Source organism: Schistocerca americana, chromosome 2, assembly GCF_021461395.2.
Source record: "Schistocerca americana isolate TAMUIC-IGC-003095 chromosome 2, iqSchAmer2.1, whole genome shotgun sequence".
Taxonomy (NCBI): Eukaryota; Metazoa; Arthropoda; class Insecta; order Orthoptera; family Acrididae; genus Schistocerca; species Schistocerca americana.
In genome coordinates this window covers 623,769,986-623,786,312 of record NC_060120.1, presented here as the reverse complement: position 1 = coordinate 623,786,312, position 16,327 = coordinate 623,769,986, and the positions used below count along the sequence as shown (strand labels likewise).

The 16,327-nt window shown below is 37.4% G+C and overlaps 1 protein-coding gene across 3 annotated transcripts in view; it reads right to left on the bottom strand.

The window, feature by feature from the left end:
- Window positions 1–1,032: 1,032 nt before the first annotated feature.
- LOC124589549 (conserved oligomeric Golgi complex subunit 4) overlaps window positions 1,033–16,327 on the bottom strand; it is a 110,768-nt gene continuing 95,473 nt past the window's right edge. For all 3 annotated transcript variants that reach the window (XM_047131563.1, XM_047131562.1, XM_047131561.1), the window contains 3 exons: window positions 14,239–14,424; window positions 5,813–6,033; window positions 1,033–1,164 (listed from right to left, as the gene is read on the bottom strand). In XM_047131563.1, coding sequence (XP_046987519.1) covers window positions 1,122–1,164; window positions 5,813–6,033; window positions 14,239–14,424 — 450 coding nt within the window. In that variant the 3' untranslated portion in view covers window positions 1,033–1,121. The remainder of the gene's footprint in view (window positions 1,165–5,812; window positions 6,034–14,238; window positions 14,425–16,327) is intronic.

Genomic DNA, 16,327 nt, shown 5'->3' with positions numbered 1-16,327 from the left:
TGTTTACAACAGTATCACATGAGCAGCCAATCAAATTCACAATTTCTAAGAGGTTCATTCCCTAGTGCAGGATGACTTTTTAAAGTCAGTGAGTGGATTTTCCCATTTGCAGTCCATATTGCCACTTTTCTCCATTTGATGCTGCTTTGCTTTCCTTGCATCATGTGTCCGCAACACCACCAAACGGCATTCAGTATCGTGGTGGGCATTAATCATAAACCTTTGGCTCATCAGCTTATGTGGTTGGTTTTGAATTATTTTGTCTAGAAAACAAAAGATATGATTTTCGAACTAATGGAGTTTACACACTTAGTACACCATGCTGGAATACAGGATAAGGGAGAAACGACACAACATGACGAGAGGGAAATCAATTTAACAATGTTTATTTCCACTGTAAAAAGTCTTGTTATATCTTCATTAATCTGGGGTTTGACTTACTATCTAACTTAATAATTGAGAAGATTTGTTTCCTCCCACACTTCATTTACTTTTGTTACATAACTCATTCTCTGGTTAACTAACATTTTCCTCACATTCTCCTTATATCTGCCACCAGTTAAATGGAAAGGCTCTTCTGCCTTCATTTTAAAATAGTTTCATTTTGGGGTGATTTTTTGTTTGTAAGTACCATGAAGTTTGTTTTACTGTATACTATACTTTGCAAATATGTTTTACTGAAGCAAAGTGGCAAAGTGATTGGTACAAATATATTCGGCATCTTCAGCTGGATTACAAATTAGCACTTTCTTTTTGTTCTTAATGATTTTAACACAATTGACAGTAGTTTTGATAGTGTATACCTCACAAGCGTTACGGTTTTCTAGATGTGTAATATGATTAAGTAGTTCCTTTCATCAGTCACTAACATTAGAAACTTACTTTTTATTCAAAAACAAGCGATAAGCTCTCCAACTGTACTTTCTCACATCTACCATTCAGGAAAAAAACAGATATTTCATTGGGTTGCCTCCAGAGAACATCAGAAACTTATGTTTTTCCAAAGAAGGACAATAAAACATGCAACAAAAATAATTTTGAAAGTAGTTTATTTACCATTCACTTATCAATAATATCATTCTGCACACTAAAATTATGTTTTATTTTGCATTCTGATGTACTCATAACTTCAATCTTTTAATGTCATCACTCCGAAAATCAGACCTGCAAGAGGGAGGAAAAAAAAAAAAAGTTAATGATCTGTAACTGGAAAATCAACTGATGTGCAACTGATGTGCAACTAATGTCTGCATTGGTTTGCAGAGATTTGCACATGGGAAAGCAATGGCACATTAATTGAAAGTAATGGATATAAATGTTCACATTCCATCACATGGAGTGCACAATTCGTTAATGAATAATGGAAGAACCTCTCTAGAATTTCAAGGTTGCTGATTAGTTCATATCATTTTCTACTACACTTTGATGGCTTTCTTAGCTCTTTCTCTCAGATGCTTTGAGCAAAGATCTCAGTTACTCACTGCATGCACTCCAACCAAAGTGTGATTGGTGTTAGATAGTAACTGAGATCAGACCTTAGATACTAACTGAGATCAGTGCTTAACCCATCTGAAAAAAACCTCATAGAAAGCTGTACTAATTTGATGGAAGTCAAAAAATTGTCACAACTGCAACTTACAAAGTCTACAAATTATTTGCTTTGCCAAGAAAGCCCGAGATGATTCATTAGTATACTGAGATTGACTGAGTTCTGAACATGATGACTACAGTGTTCCATAAGGCATTTTAGAAGCATCACCAGATATCTGGCCAGCCCATAATTGTGTGAATTGATGGTACCTAGTACTGGACACACAGGCACCTTTCCTTGTGGATTTTTAGCAGTCCATAAAGGCTTGGTGTCGCTGATAAAGCTGCTTCTTCAGTGCTTCTGCTAGATTCGAGTTATTCGACAGAGCCACTGTTTGTCTGCTTATTGTTGGGGTTGGAGCCACCTTTATCTTACTGTAGGCTGTGTCCTGTAGCAAAGAGACAAGTTTATGATGGTAATCATCAGTGCACATCACCAAAATTGCATTCTCTTTGTTGCTGGAGGAACTGTAGTGCCAGTATCATCTCTCAGTGATCAGATAGCCAGCTGCAGTCATGTTCGTTTTCAGAAGTTAAGACTTACTGATGACCCTGCAGATGTCCTGATAGATCTCCTGTGCTCATTCCTTCGGTGAGCCTCAGATGGCTTCCTCCATGCTGCTAATAATGTACGATATCTATGTGGGCCTTGCAACAGGTGCAAAGTTCAGCTATTTCTCAAGGGCTGAAACTGTAGTTGAATCCAAAATTGTATCTGTCAAATTTACAATAACTCTGGTATTATTAACCTCATTGTTTGTTGTTTGAGCTCCTGACAGTTGGTCAAATTTGATGAACATTTCAGTTTTTTGCCCCACTGTCAGTGTAAGAGCTGCAGTCTGCATATTCCCAGGTGTGTGCTGATAGTGCTTTTGCCATATGCAGGTGGCATGCGAATAGGGATGTGCATTCCTATCCAGATCTTTTAGAATAAAGTGAATGCACTTCCCTTGGTATTGCCATGCCTGCTTGTTGTAAAATCCAATCAGTTTTCTTTGATTTCACTGGGTGTTGTACTTCCACACACTGTGGTAGGATGCTCTCATCTTAACATAGTTGATGGGAAGCTAATGTGTTGAGCAGTTTTGCTTTCCTGGTCCATTATTTCTGCAGCTGTTTGAAGCTGCAGAGCATCTCCTTCCCTTAGAGGTGACGCATGCTCTCCTGGCATATACTGTGGGAAGAAAGCTCTCAGGTTTATTCGTCATCTTCTACTGATGTGTCGAGATACGTGGCTGTTGAAGTATTTTTACTGGTCAATACAAATGAAGGATACCAACAAAGTGCTGCATGGAATCCCACATTAGCGGCAATACAACAAGAGTTTGACCAATGCCGTCCAACGCAAGGCGCGGCCATAATGCCAACACAGAATTGCAAACAGCGAACCTGCTACCCCCCTGCATTGCAGCCTGACCCTGTCCCCACCTGCTGGCTAGACAGTACCCGGCCTGCCTGTAGCCAGAAGGAAGGGGGCACACTGCTCATAAAAATATTACAGCAACCACATATCTCGACACTTCGCTCATCGAAATTTCGTGGTATTTCGCACTGCCACCTGGCTGGAAAACTGGGAACTTTTGACCAACAGATGTTAATTCAAGGATCAAGGGAGGCACCAAATGTAGTGAAAATTATTTTGATAAAATGAACCAAATGAAATTGTCTTGCCAAACTTTTCTAGTATATATTGCACATATAAGATAAAGTTTATAGTGAAAGTAATTACAGATAATGTTTTTATACTTCCATCTGAATGTGAACAAATGTAATTAATGATATCTCACAACTGTATTTAAGAATCAGAACCTCTTCTATTACAATTACCTCTAAAACTACTTCTTTGACCTCTGATACTGCTGATGGGGTAGGGATGGAAACAGGAGGTGTCGCATCCTCAGGGCACTGAGAACTTTTTGAGCATCAAATTTACTACGCAACTTTTGGGCATCACTGGAACAGCACTTGTTTCTCAAGCAATGTCTCAGTCATGGGACTGGAAAATTATCACAGCATTGATTGAGCTGCCTTTAAGCTTTCTCACTTTATTAAAAAAGATCTGCATTTGCCTTTGCCTTGTTGTTTCCATCTGTTACAATGCATAAATAAAACAATGGAAAATCCTGGTTTGAATTTCAACAATATTATGAAAAGGATAGATTGCTACTCACCATAAAGATGGCAAGCTGAGCTGCAGACAGGCACAATGAAAAGACTGTTGTGTCGTGTCGTGTGTGTGTGTGTGTGTGTGTGTGTGTGTGTGTGTGTGTGTGTGTGAGAGAGTGAGAGTGAGAGTGAGAGAGAGAGAGAGATGGGCCTGACTGTGTGAATGTGTGTGCATTTTCTTTTCTGAAGAACGCTTTCGCTAACAGCTCAGTGTGTAACTGTCTTTTCATCGTGCCTATCTGAAACTCAATGTGTCATCTTTATGGTGAGTAGCAGTCTATCCTTTTCATAATATTTTGCATAAATAAAAGTATTTTGGTGGACTTAAATTCAGGAATTCCAACCGCAATATTGAGTATACAGAAACAAAAATGATCAGTTTGGTAATATTTCATGGAGGTGATGTTTATTGCAACATTTGCACTAGACATTCCAAAATCTTGCTAAAACAAAACAGGGATAACAATTATAGAATGTACTGAGTATCAAAATGCTGATATGTGTACATATAGGTGCAAATTTGTCTAACAATGCAGCTTAAGCAAACTATCCAAATGAGTACTTTAAGATGAATTTTTATTTAAGGCATGTTTCTATTCTAAGAAGGAAACAAACAGCATTAAGACAGGACACAATAGTCATGTCCATGCTCAAGATCTTAGATGGATCCTTGTCCAGTATATAATAATTAAGAAGCTACAATTGTGAATATTTCACTATATGTATGCAATTCTCACAGATATATTTGAAGGGTAAAAGCATAGCAAACTCAATTTTTGTTGAGTCGCAACTCAGTTTGCAATTCACATTAAGTTACAAAAGTAGTTTGATTTACATACTTAAAGCCAATCCTTAAAATCTGTATTTACGGAACCATAGTTCAACTAATGATACAGATACAAATACATAATTCAATGGCTGTTGTAGAAGGATGTTGGAAATTAGTTGGACTGATAAGAAATGAGAGTGTTGTTCATGGAATTAGTGAAGAGGAGAATATGTGGGAAACACTAACTGAAAGAAGGGTCAGGATGGTAGGACATGTATTAAGACATCAGGGAATAGCGGTCATGGTAGGGAGCAAGGGAAAACAGAGACTAAAATATATACAAAAAATAATTGTGGACATGTGTGTAAGTAGTCCTCTGAGATGGAGATATTGGCACAGGAGTGGAAACTGTGGCAGACTGAATGAAACTACACAAAGGATTGATGGTCCAAACAAGTCATCATGCTTGGATGATGCTTCATCTTGTAGTTATTTCACATGGATGCTCTGAGAGCGCACAATCTGAGCAAATAAAAATTCTATCTTTATCATGGGAAGAGGTACAAATGATATTAAGACTGTCACTAGCCCTGATATTTTTGTGATAGCAATTATCAGTCATTTTTAATTCTCCTCTGCTGAAAGTCACTAATAAACCAATCTGGAAGAGAACTCTGATAGTGAATGTTAAAGCTCCATAACGTTTCCTTATTCAAGCAGAAAGTATTGCAATTTGTTATGAATCTGTATAAATGTGAGCAAATTTGTCATATGTGAGGAGCATTTTTTCCAAAACAGAAAAGTTAATGTCATAAAAAAGTGAGGCTAATGTTGCAAAATAACACTTAGTAAAACTCAACATCTTCTCTATATTGTGAGTAGCAATCTATGCCTTTCATTATACTGTCATTAGTCTGTCCTGGATTTTCCATTGTTTCATCCAGTGAGTCTGAAATGATACTGGTGACTGCCTAAATAAATGGCAATTTTGGTGGTGATATCCCTTCCTACAATGAAAGGATTAGTAAACAAATATTGTCGCAGTTCACATATGAAGTAACATTTTGTTAACAATGCCTGCCCCTGAAATGGCCCCAACATAATTTTATTTCATCCTTTCTTCCCAAGATGAGTGAAATTGTAGATTTCATTACTCTCAGTCTTTGGGAGGGGGGATATTGCAACAAGACTGACGTAGGGTGCCACAGTAGCTAAACAAATGTTCATGATATGATTATCTTGGAATATAAGACAATCATATTAATGATCTAAAATATTTGGACCTACCTGAGACTTAGTATCTGCCGAACTTCTGTAGGAGTCAATCTCCAGGTCAGGGGACCTGAGTTACTCCCCCAATAATCCAAGATTTCTGAAACTCGCTCAAGATTTAACACTGTTGCTATTTGGGTAAGACGTGCAAACCTGTCTCGGATAGACCAAGATGTAGTACTTGTAAGGTAGCTAACAAGAGTGCGAACTTCTTTGTCAAACACCAGACCTCCCAACTAAAAAAGAACAAAGAGAGTAAAAGTTAACAACTTTCTTACAATGACAATTTTTCTCTTCATTTGTCTATGGTAAAACAACAATTTATAGATTTTCCACAGTTGCAATGTTTATAGATTATGAGACTATGATAATAAGAATACAGAGCTGTTTTACTAAAATAAAAATTGAGTACTAGGCCAAACATACGAAAAATTAACTCTTGACCTCATTGGTAGCATCTGTTATCCATATATCCATAACAACAAACACGTGATACCTTAAAACTCTTACCAGTATTTCTCCTGAGACATGAGAGTGCTATAAAGGCTTTTGCAATGCTTCATTCTGTTATTTTAACTCAGTCATGTTATCAATTCGTGATTCATATCTGTGAAACAACAGAATAATATTTATTCTTTTTAAACATTCATGTAACTCATGTCTCAGTAGAAATATTGATAAGAGTTTTAATGTACCTTGTGATTAAGATTCATTTTAACAGATGCTACCATGAAGTAAACAGTTCATTTTTCCTATGTCTCGCACAAAAATTAATTTAATTAATTTAGGGGTAAGGGGGACCCCTCAGCAAATAGCAAAAGCATTCATTTGTCAAAAGCTTTAGGAATAAATTCTTCCTTGAGCTAGAGCTAGAGCATGCACCCCCCCCCCCCCCTGCCCTGCCCCCCATCCTGGATGGGTGTACAAAGCTGGGTACACCACACAGGCACTGTGCAACCAGCTGGCACTATGTAGGGGCACAGGTGTGTGTGGTATGTGTGTTTGTTGAACACGCCTACAATATAGTATGCAGCCTGATGAAAGGTTCTAAGAGAAAGTGACAGAGGAAAGATTGGGGACTCTATATTAGTTATGTCATCCATAGACTTGCATCCATCACAATTGCTAGACAGTGAAAAAACAGCCACTATGCGAAGGAAGCCATATGAATTGCTGTGAATGGTCTGATAAGTACTGCTTGCTAAAGTAACAGCTAGTGATTCACAAATATTCAGGACAATGAGGCAGGCTGCTTGGACACCTCAGCACTTGGTAGTGGCTGAACACAATGTATTCAGCACAGGTATCTGGACTTGCTGCTAATGATTTAGCACTCAACATAATATGTAGAAATCACATCTGCAACAATCAAAGAGTTAAGAGCTGAAGGTTTATATTCAATAAGAATAAAGCAAAAAAAGACATATTTCACTATGCAAAACTGTTTCACATAATTTATAGCCTAATTTATAGCCATGCAGGATGCAATTGTGGAATTAAAATGGGGCTGTTCATTTTGCCCACAATTGATGACACCTGAGTAATTAATTAAAAATAGTTAGCAATGCCTGCTTAAATGATCAAGCTAAACTTTCTGAATGAATATATTAATAACATCTTAGCAGATTAGTCTTACATACTCTGGAACTGTAACTCATGACAGCGGCCAGCGTAAAACATTTTGTGCATGTTCTTGAAAAAAATTTGAATATTTCCAGTAAAAATGAAGTGTGTGCAAATTGTAGGGTTGGTATCTTGAAACTAAATGTGCATGTATCACATCTACATCTTATTACCAGCAAGTTAAAAATGGATATAAATAAACTTCAAGCAGAAAAATGTTAATCACCAATGAAGCAAAATATGCTGAAAATTCCGCCAGAAACATAATCCTTTTCTGAAAACTGGATACACAAGGATGAAGTTATAAATGTACTGCAAGAAGAAAACAGTGTCACGTTGCCTAAAATAAGAGTTTCAAACACAGGTAAGTCACCGTGAACAAGCTGTACTGGAAAATTTGAATTATTATGTAAGTGATGTGTTAGGCCCAAATTAACTACTATTAAAGGTACTGGCAAACAAATTGCAGTGCACAATAAATTTGAAGTGCAAAATAATTTATGTGATGATTCTGAACTAAATCATTCGGACTACTGGAAAACAAAAGAGTAGTGCACTGACAACAATCAATGAGACATAATTCTTATCATAAGTGGTAGTCAAGGAAGAAATTGTGGGAAATTACTGCAGGACAAATTAGGCAATCAGCTCATTCTACAAAGTATTATAAAACCTGGTGCACCAATGAAGGTAGCTGTTAAATATGTGAAAAAATTAACTGAGAACTTCTCACTGAGTGATTCATTAATCTTTTTTGTTGCCTCAAACGACATTCAAGAACCTCTGAAAGAATTTCAGAGGAACATTATGGATTCTCTGTAATACACACTGAAATGAACACACAAAATGAACGTAACTTAAATCCAGGACCCCTTAGACAAAATGACACCCAAAGCCTGAACAGAAAAGTCAGCTCTGTAAATCACTTTGTGATAGCAAAAAATCAATACTGATACATATGTGTGGAGGAAGAAACATCTGTGAATTTTAAAATTGAATGACTAGAAAGAAATGAATATACAGCTCATGGTCTACCCTTCAACAGATGAGGAAAGAGTAACATTTACCCACAGGAATGCCCCTTTTATAAATACAATGAAAACAGAAAAACCACTTACAGTAATAAAGCATACAGAAATAGACCAACAGGTAAAAAAGACTGTCCTGAAGTGAAATAACAGGTAAAAAATGTAAAAAGTGGTTATCTCAAAATGAAAGTACCAAAAAGAACATAGAGACAATTATGTACCCGTATGCGCCCCGAAACAAGCAAAAAGGAAGAAACAGTAACAGACCGCCACTGCGCTGAATTTAAAACCAAGAAATACAGTAACAAGGCAGTCATTACTGGACAGAGGGGTAAAAACTGACAGTAATAGAATGGAAATTGGAGACATCTCAACAAGGGAAAGGCAGAATCCTAACAGCCGGTGAACCAACGCACCAAAATTCCAACACCAAGAATCCTACCCCTGGAAATAATGATTTTTTTCCACTGAAGGAATTAGTGCTAAAAGTGGGGTAAGTGGTCAAGCAAGAAATAGTATATTCTGTTTACATAATTTTAAGTAGCTCCATAAGAATGTTCAGTCACTGTCCAATAAACGTAATGACACAGAAGTAATGTTAAGTGATCTGAATGATATTTCTGTCTTATGTTTTACGAAACGATGGCTTAATCAAGATACATTAGAGATGACACACCTCCCTAGCTAAAATTTTCAACCTTCTTGTAGGAAAATGTAGTCATGGGGTTAGCTGTGTGCATGTTAGAGAAAATACTGAATTCAACATTATAACCAAATATAATAATTTGTACAATTAAAAAAATATATAACTTTTGACAGGAGAATTACCAAGGTAAAATACAATTATTGTTTGCATGTCCAGGTAACCAGATGGAGAAAGAAAATGTTTTGTTACCACATGGAGGAACTTCCGGACGAAATTAATTCTCACAAGTAAAATAGAAACATATGTTGGAATTTCAATACTGATTTCTCAAAATCCAATAAATTTAAAAGATGAAATTATAAATTTACTACAGTCATTCAATGTAAGCCCATCTGTAACTAACCATATTGGAAAACAGCAACTTCTGAATCTATCACTGAGCAGGGTTTGACAACTACATGAAGATATGCCTATAAATATGCCTATAACACATAAGTGGCACACAGATATTATTGATCATTGTGCTTAAATTCTTACAATGAATACTGCAGAAGACTCAAATTTCCATAGAATAAGACACACTTAAGGAATCTGAATACTGAAAATGTGGAATATTTCTGTTTTCTCCTAAAGGTGGAAAACTGGAATGATAAAAAGGATACATTTATGGCACATTTAAGCATTTTTCTGAAATAGCATTTTCCCACAAAACAACTATACCTAACTCTGTTCAAAAAATAAACAAACAGTACCCCAGCAAAGAACAGGAAGTTATTTACATTTATTGATGTGCCCATTCACAAAACACTATCTGGATATGGAAATGAGTGCCGTGATGTTCTTGATGGAGTGACATGTGGTATGAATGATACTTATGACAATGCAGCATTGTGACAATACGGACATAACGGAATCGCAGTGTAATCGCCAGTTGCTTATCTCTGGGTTGTGGTGCACTGCTGCCTGTATAGCTATTTCCATTAGCTTCTCCAGTAACATGTTTGCTTCATTTCTTTTTGCTGGGCTGTACACCACCATCAGACATAAAAGTGTTCATAACTGTGTAAAAGAACAAATCAGAACGAGCTTTCTCTGGAAAACGCTCAGCATACAAGGCAACAGCAGCCTCAAAATTTATCCTACATTCTCTGTAAATCAGGAGCAAGTAACATTGTGTGAAATAATTGCAGAAATCTATGTACGATGTATGATGAATGTATCCATTAGGACAGTGCAGCAAAATTTAGTGTTAATGGCCTATGGCGGAAGATGACCAATTTGAGAGCCTTTGCTAACAGCACATCCCCTTCAGTGCCTCTCCTGGGCTGATGACTGTATCGGTTGGATCCTAGATGACTGGAAATCCATGAACTCCTAGGATGAGTCCTGATCTCAATTGGTAAGAGTAGATGGTAGGGTTTGAATGTGGCACAGACCTCACAAAGCCACAGACCCAAGTTGTCAACAAGGCACTGTGCAGGCTGGTGGCAGTTCCATAATGGTGAGAGCAGTGTTTGCATGGAATGGAATGGATCCTCTGGTCAAACTGAACTGATCATTGATTGAAAATGGTTGTGTTTGGCTACTTGGAGACCATCTGAAGCCATTCATGGATTTCATGTTTCCAAACAATGATGGGATTTTTATGGCTGACAATGCACCATGTCATTGTGTCACAATTGTTTGTGATTGGTTTGAAGAACATTCTGGACAATTTTAGCAAGTGATTTGGCCACCAACATCACCAGACTTGAATCCCGTAGAACATTTATGGGACATAATCGAGAGGTCAGTCTGTGCACAAAATCCTGCTCCGGCAACATTTTCGCAATTATGGATGGCCAAAGAGACAACATGGACCAATATTTTCTAGAGGGGATTTTCAATTACTTGTTGTTTAGTCCATGCAATGTCAAGTTGCTGTACTACACCAGGGAAATGGAGGTCCAACACAATATTAGGAATATCCCCTGACTTTTGTCACCTTGGTGATCTGTGAAAATTACATTAAGTGCAATGCATGATGCAATTGCAAATTATGATTTTTAAACTCATTTGGGTAAATATTTCTCAAGTGCTTGTATTTGGCTGAAATCAGTGTAACCAGTTTTCCTGCAATCAATCTTGTCTACATGTCCAATATCAAAGAACACTTGTAAAAGGTTGAAAATTTTCAGGGAAAGAAATATCAAAAACACCGATGCAATCAGTGTAATCAGGGTCGCCACAGGTTCTGAAAATCAGGGAATTTCAAACACGTCAGGGAAATCAGGGAAATACCAGGGAAATTTGAAAAAAAAAACACTGAAAAAACCTCATTTTTGTCTTAATAGATGAAATGGTTTGTTTACTGAGGTGTGATGCCTTGTTACTCGCTGGGTGCATCTGAGAACATGGGCTGCGTCCCTGCTCCCTCATTCCTACTGCTTCTCCCCTTCCTACCACTCCCCTCAGCATGCAGTCAGTGATGCCACAACTTCTTGTGACTAGTCTGGCAGCTGCTGATGACAGGCAAGGAGGCATGAGGAGTGGTTTGCCTGGATCTCATTCTCAGAAACTGTAGATGCAGTGGCTGGAGACGGCAGTCAGGTGTGCACGAGTTGTGTCTGAATGATTGTGTAAATATGTGTGTGCTCCCGTTTTCTGACAAAAGCTGTGGCTGAAAATTTAGTTGTGAGTGTGATTGTCTTTTCTACATGCCTGTCTGCAGCTCAGCAACCATCTTTATGGTGAGTTGCCACCTATCCTCATTATTATTCATTCTCACAGTATTTGAACACATTATCTATTGCATGGATTGATCACTACGGCCTCATTTCATCAACATGCTGTTTGTGGCTCTTGAGTAGCTGGCCACATGAGTATTTCCATGGGCGAAAACTGGAGGCCATTTCTGCAGGTATCTATAATGGACTGGGCCTGCTGATCTGAAGCCATTTGGTTCCCACTAATGTGCACACCCTGCCCGTTGGATCTAGTCTCACCGATTTGCCCGCAGGTCGGGTCTGTTTGTGTCTGGTGTATTGCAATGGATTTTCATGGTTTATCTATGGACCCAGGACTGCGGTGCTCCTCAGCAGGCCAGAGACCATGGACGATGGATTTCAGGAATTGAGACTGTCTCACCGCAAGCATGCTGTACAACATGTTGTTTTATAGACAGTTTATTTGTTCTAGTACATTTTGGCACTTCAAATGTAGTTTGTGTGTTAGAAAGTATGGATTATAAGAAGAAGAAAATTGCCAGTCACTGACAGTTTGTATGCTATGTACTCATATATTTCACGAAGGAAAAATCACACATACCTTTAAAATAATAGATATAACACAGTGGGTAATAACCGACAATAACGAACATAGTAGAACCAATATTTTTTGGGCAGACAGTGTTCGTTTACACACTTCTACCCCACTTTATACACTTCTTTCAAGAGGCGTACTTTTTTCTGAGCTTATTTCTGAAATCGGCAAAGATAATTTAAATCGGTCTTGTGTCTCCAAGGAAATGCGTATTTCTGTCACCAAATGTATTTCGTTTTATTGAAATAAAATAACATCAGTGGTCTTAATGAACACATTTGGCTTGCTTTCTCCATCTAAAGACAGTTTGTTACAAAAGATGTTGATGTTAGTACTTAAGATTTTTGCTCAAATCAGAAAATGCCATCTGCTTGCAAGATTTTTCTTTAGATATTTCCTTATTTGCACTATTGTTTCTTGTACCATAGTTGCAAAGACAGATTGTCAAAAATCGTCTTAACTTACCCTTGATATCTCAGAATTTGTGAGGGAAAGATGCTAAAACTTGTCTGGAAATCAGGGAAATATCAGGGAATTTCACTTTGGGAAACTTATGGCAACCCTGGTAATGCAACTCGTAAATATTGAGATACATGGTTTTGATTTTTCTGTCTTAACATTTAGGGTGTGGTCAACGTAATATTACAGTGACTGCAGGAAACTAGGATATGCAGCGGAATTAATATTATGTCACGCCAGTTATGATGATCTTACGCGGTGTTGAACATATATTTACGACTCCTGAATATGCCTGTGAGGCTTGCATACTTTATAGTTTCCATTGTGACCACTGAATGGCTGTAGCAGCATCACTTGAAAAATTTGTCATTTTGAAACCTTTTTTATTGTCTTTTGCTTGATTTCAGAGCTCTCTTTGTTTTGTGCGTTTCATGTTGATTTTGTGTTCACAAAGTGCAGTGAATAGAAGAAATGTTTGGAACAATTAATTTACAAAGTCCTTGTAGATTCTACAGATGATAAAATCATAGTATTTGATGATTATTCAGATTACACGTCATCTGTAAATAGTAGTAATTCTAGATTTGCTGTATAGATGGTTGCTGTATACGTTTCTTGAATTATTTTCACAGATCACATTGTTATGAATGATTCTCCTGCAGGTACATCAGGAAATGAACCTATGTATGTGAATCCTGTGAATGTAAAGTTGAACTGTGTATCTCTCCATGTTTCAAATTGTATCACTGTATTCCACTATGAACGCTAAATTTTGTATTATCTTGTTTTTCATGTGCTTCTTTGTGATGTAAAAAGCTGTAAAAGAAATTTAAACAGAATGATCACATGTTTGCATATGTATTTGAATACAAGAATTCCTTCACAATTTTTTTCTGCAATAAACACTATTTAATCACAGTTTTGTTTGTGTATTCAGATTTAATACCAGCAATACAAAGATAAGTGTATTGAAAGCAGAAAGTTCAATAAATCTACAACATTTTGAGAGTCAAACTACATATTTGAACATACAAGTTATAATTTCCTGGCCACAGGTAATGGAAGCTATGCAGGAAACCAGCACCAAATTTTTTAGATAAACTGAATTCTCTTTCAGAAGAACTAGGCTGACACATCCAAGAGATTGCTTTCTTTGGTGAATACGGTGTCCCCCCCCCCCCCCCCCCCCCCCACCCATACTTTATACATTGCACCATAGTTTTTTTATGTATTTCCAGTTTATTTGTTCATCTCTCATGTACTTCTGTCAACCCCCAAAAGACTGGTTAATACAGTTTGTTACATGTCTCAATCCATGTACATTATCATAACTTCCATGAAAGTAAAATTTAATAGAGAACAGTTTGTAAGTCCAATATACATACCCTGTTGAATGTTGATTTCAGCACAACTTTTTCTAAGTGAGAAGTCACTTCAGTTGTTAGAATGCTAACGAGAACATCATAGTTATTTTGGGTAAGGCTGGATTTAAAAGACTTTAAGAAGCCATCTAAATTCATTATTAAGTTTTGGATGAAAGGTTCATTAGCATCATAGGTAGAAAATTCTTCCTGAAATTTAAGATATAATGAATGTGAATAATTTCACAATGAAACAAATGCTTGGTCATACATATCCTCATACTGCTCAACAGATATATTAAGTTAAATTACTAAAATATGATCTATCCAATTATCTCCACAGTAAAAAATTATAACTTTATCTGTTGGAGGGATAAAAAAGAAATCTTACAAATATAATGACTCTATTATCAGTTTTAATCAAGTGAATAAAATATTTCAGCAAACATTGCATTACACAGTAATCTTTCAAATTTTGTATGGGGTGAGGGAGGGAGGGAGGGAGGGAGGGGGGAGAGGGGGAGAGAGGGGGGGGGGAGAGAGAGAGAGAGAGAGAGAGAGAGAGAGAGAGAGAGAGAGAGAGAGAGATGGATCAAAATTAAACAGTATGCATTAAAAGCCCTCCAAGAATGTACACTTGTGCCAAGTTAAAACTGAGCACTCTTAAGTAATGGCCTCCTAAGAGTGAAGTTTTATTGAGATGTATGACTGTCAGTACGTAGCTGTATATCTATGGACAGATTGTTTGAGACTAAAGCTCTCCTACACACAGCTCTCAGCATTTACAACACTGTCCTGCTATCATGCAGAAAGGCACTCATAGAGATACAGGATTCCATCCTCACCTCTTCAGTCCCACTAGTAGGAAAATATGTTTATCCATCTAATATTTCTATTATGTGTAATTGATGACACAGAGTGATGAAACTTGTTGCAGTAGGTAATGATACCTTGTGGAGGGTTAGCAAAGTATTGGTGCATGTATCTTTGCTGTTACTTGTGTTCTGTATGCAGAGAAAAATCACCAGTCCCAAGTGTGGTACATGACATGCAGGAGGTGAAGAGGTTCAGAGTTAGTACTCTATGTAACTTCTGTATGTTGCCGCAACTGGTCAAGGGATATAGTTGGTAATGCAGATCAGGTGAGATGCAATCTACCATAGCTCACATGTGCACTACAGGAGACGAGTCATGAAATAATTCTGGTCAGGGAGTACCTGAACATTTGGCGCTCCTCAGTTAACTCGAGGAGTGTGTGTGGGTATTGCTATATTGGAAGAGTACATCTACCTGACACTGTATGACGGACAGCGGAATGCCACACCATGATGGCTGTATATGCTGCCTGATACAGTCTGGTAACCGCTGCTATCTTAGTTAGCATTAAGGACCATCACTGATGGCATGACAGAATCTACACTGATCACTACGCACAACCTCGCACAGTTCATTCATCTACTTGAGCTGTTTGCTACACAAGTGGTGGGAGGCTGCTTTCCTAGCAGCAATCCTACTTGTCCCAATTTTCAGCATTAGCTAGCTGACATATTGAAAACAACATTAGTCTAATCTGGGCTGCAGCAGCGAATGATTGTATCAAGAAATGGATCAATCATAAAAATTTATATCATTGTCATTGAAAAATCAGGGTGCCAAGAATGTGGACATTCCTAAGACCATGAGGATCAACACTGAAACTTTGTTGACACATTGTATTGAAAAACTCCTCAACAGATTTCTTCAGCTTTCTACATCCACCCTTACAGAAATTCACTTAACTGCATGAACTGCACAAATATACATCATCTGGCATCTTTAAAATATTTACTAATCTGGTATCATACATTAAAACACAAATAACTTTTCCATTGAGTCAAATACTGTTGCCTTTACTGTCCTCTACCTGTGCAAATGTGTTTGTGTGTAACATCCATAGAAATATTCATTTTCCCTTTTCTTCCAATAATCTAGTTTCCACCAATAAATGCACTGCTATATGTGGATCAATTCTGCTATGAACAACATCACATCTGCACTTAATTTCCTGAAATATCTTTACTGACATAGAGAGCAAGAGCCTAACAAGTATTCTCATAGAATACATTTCTTCCAT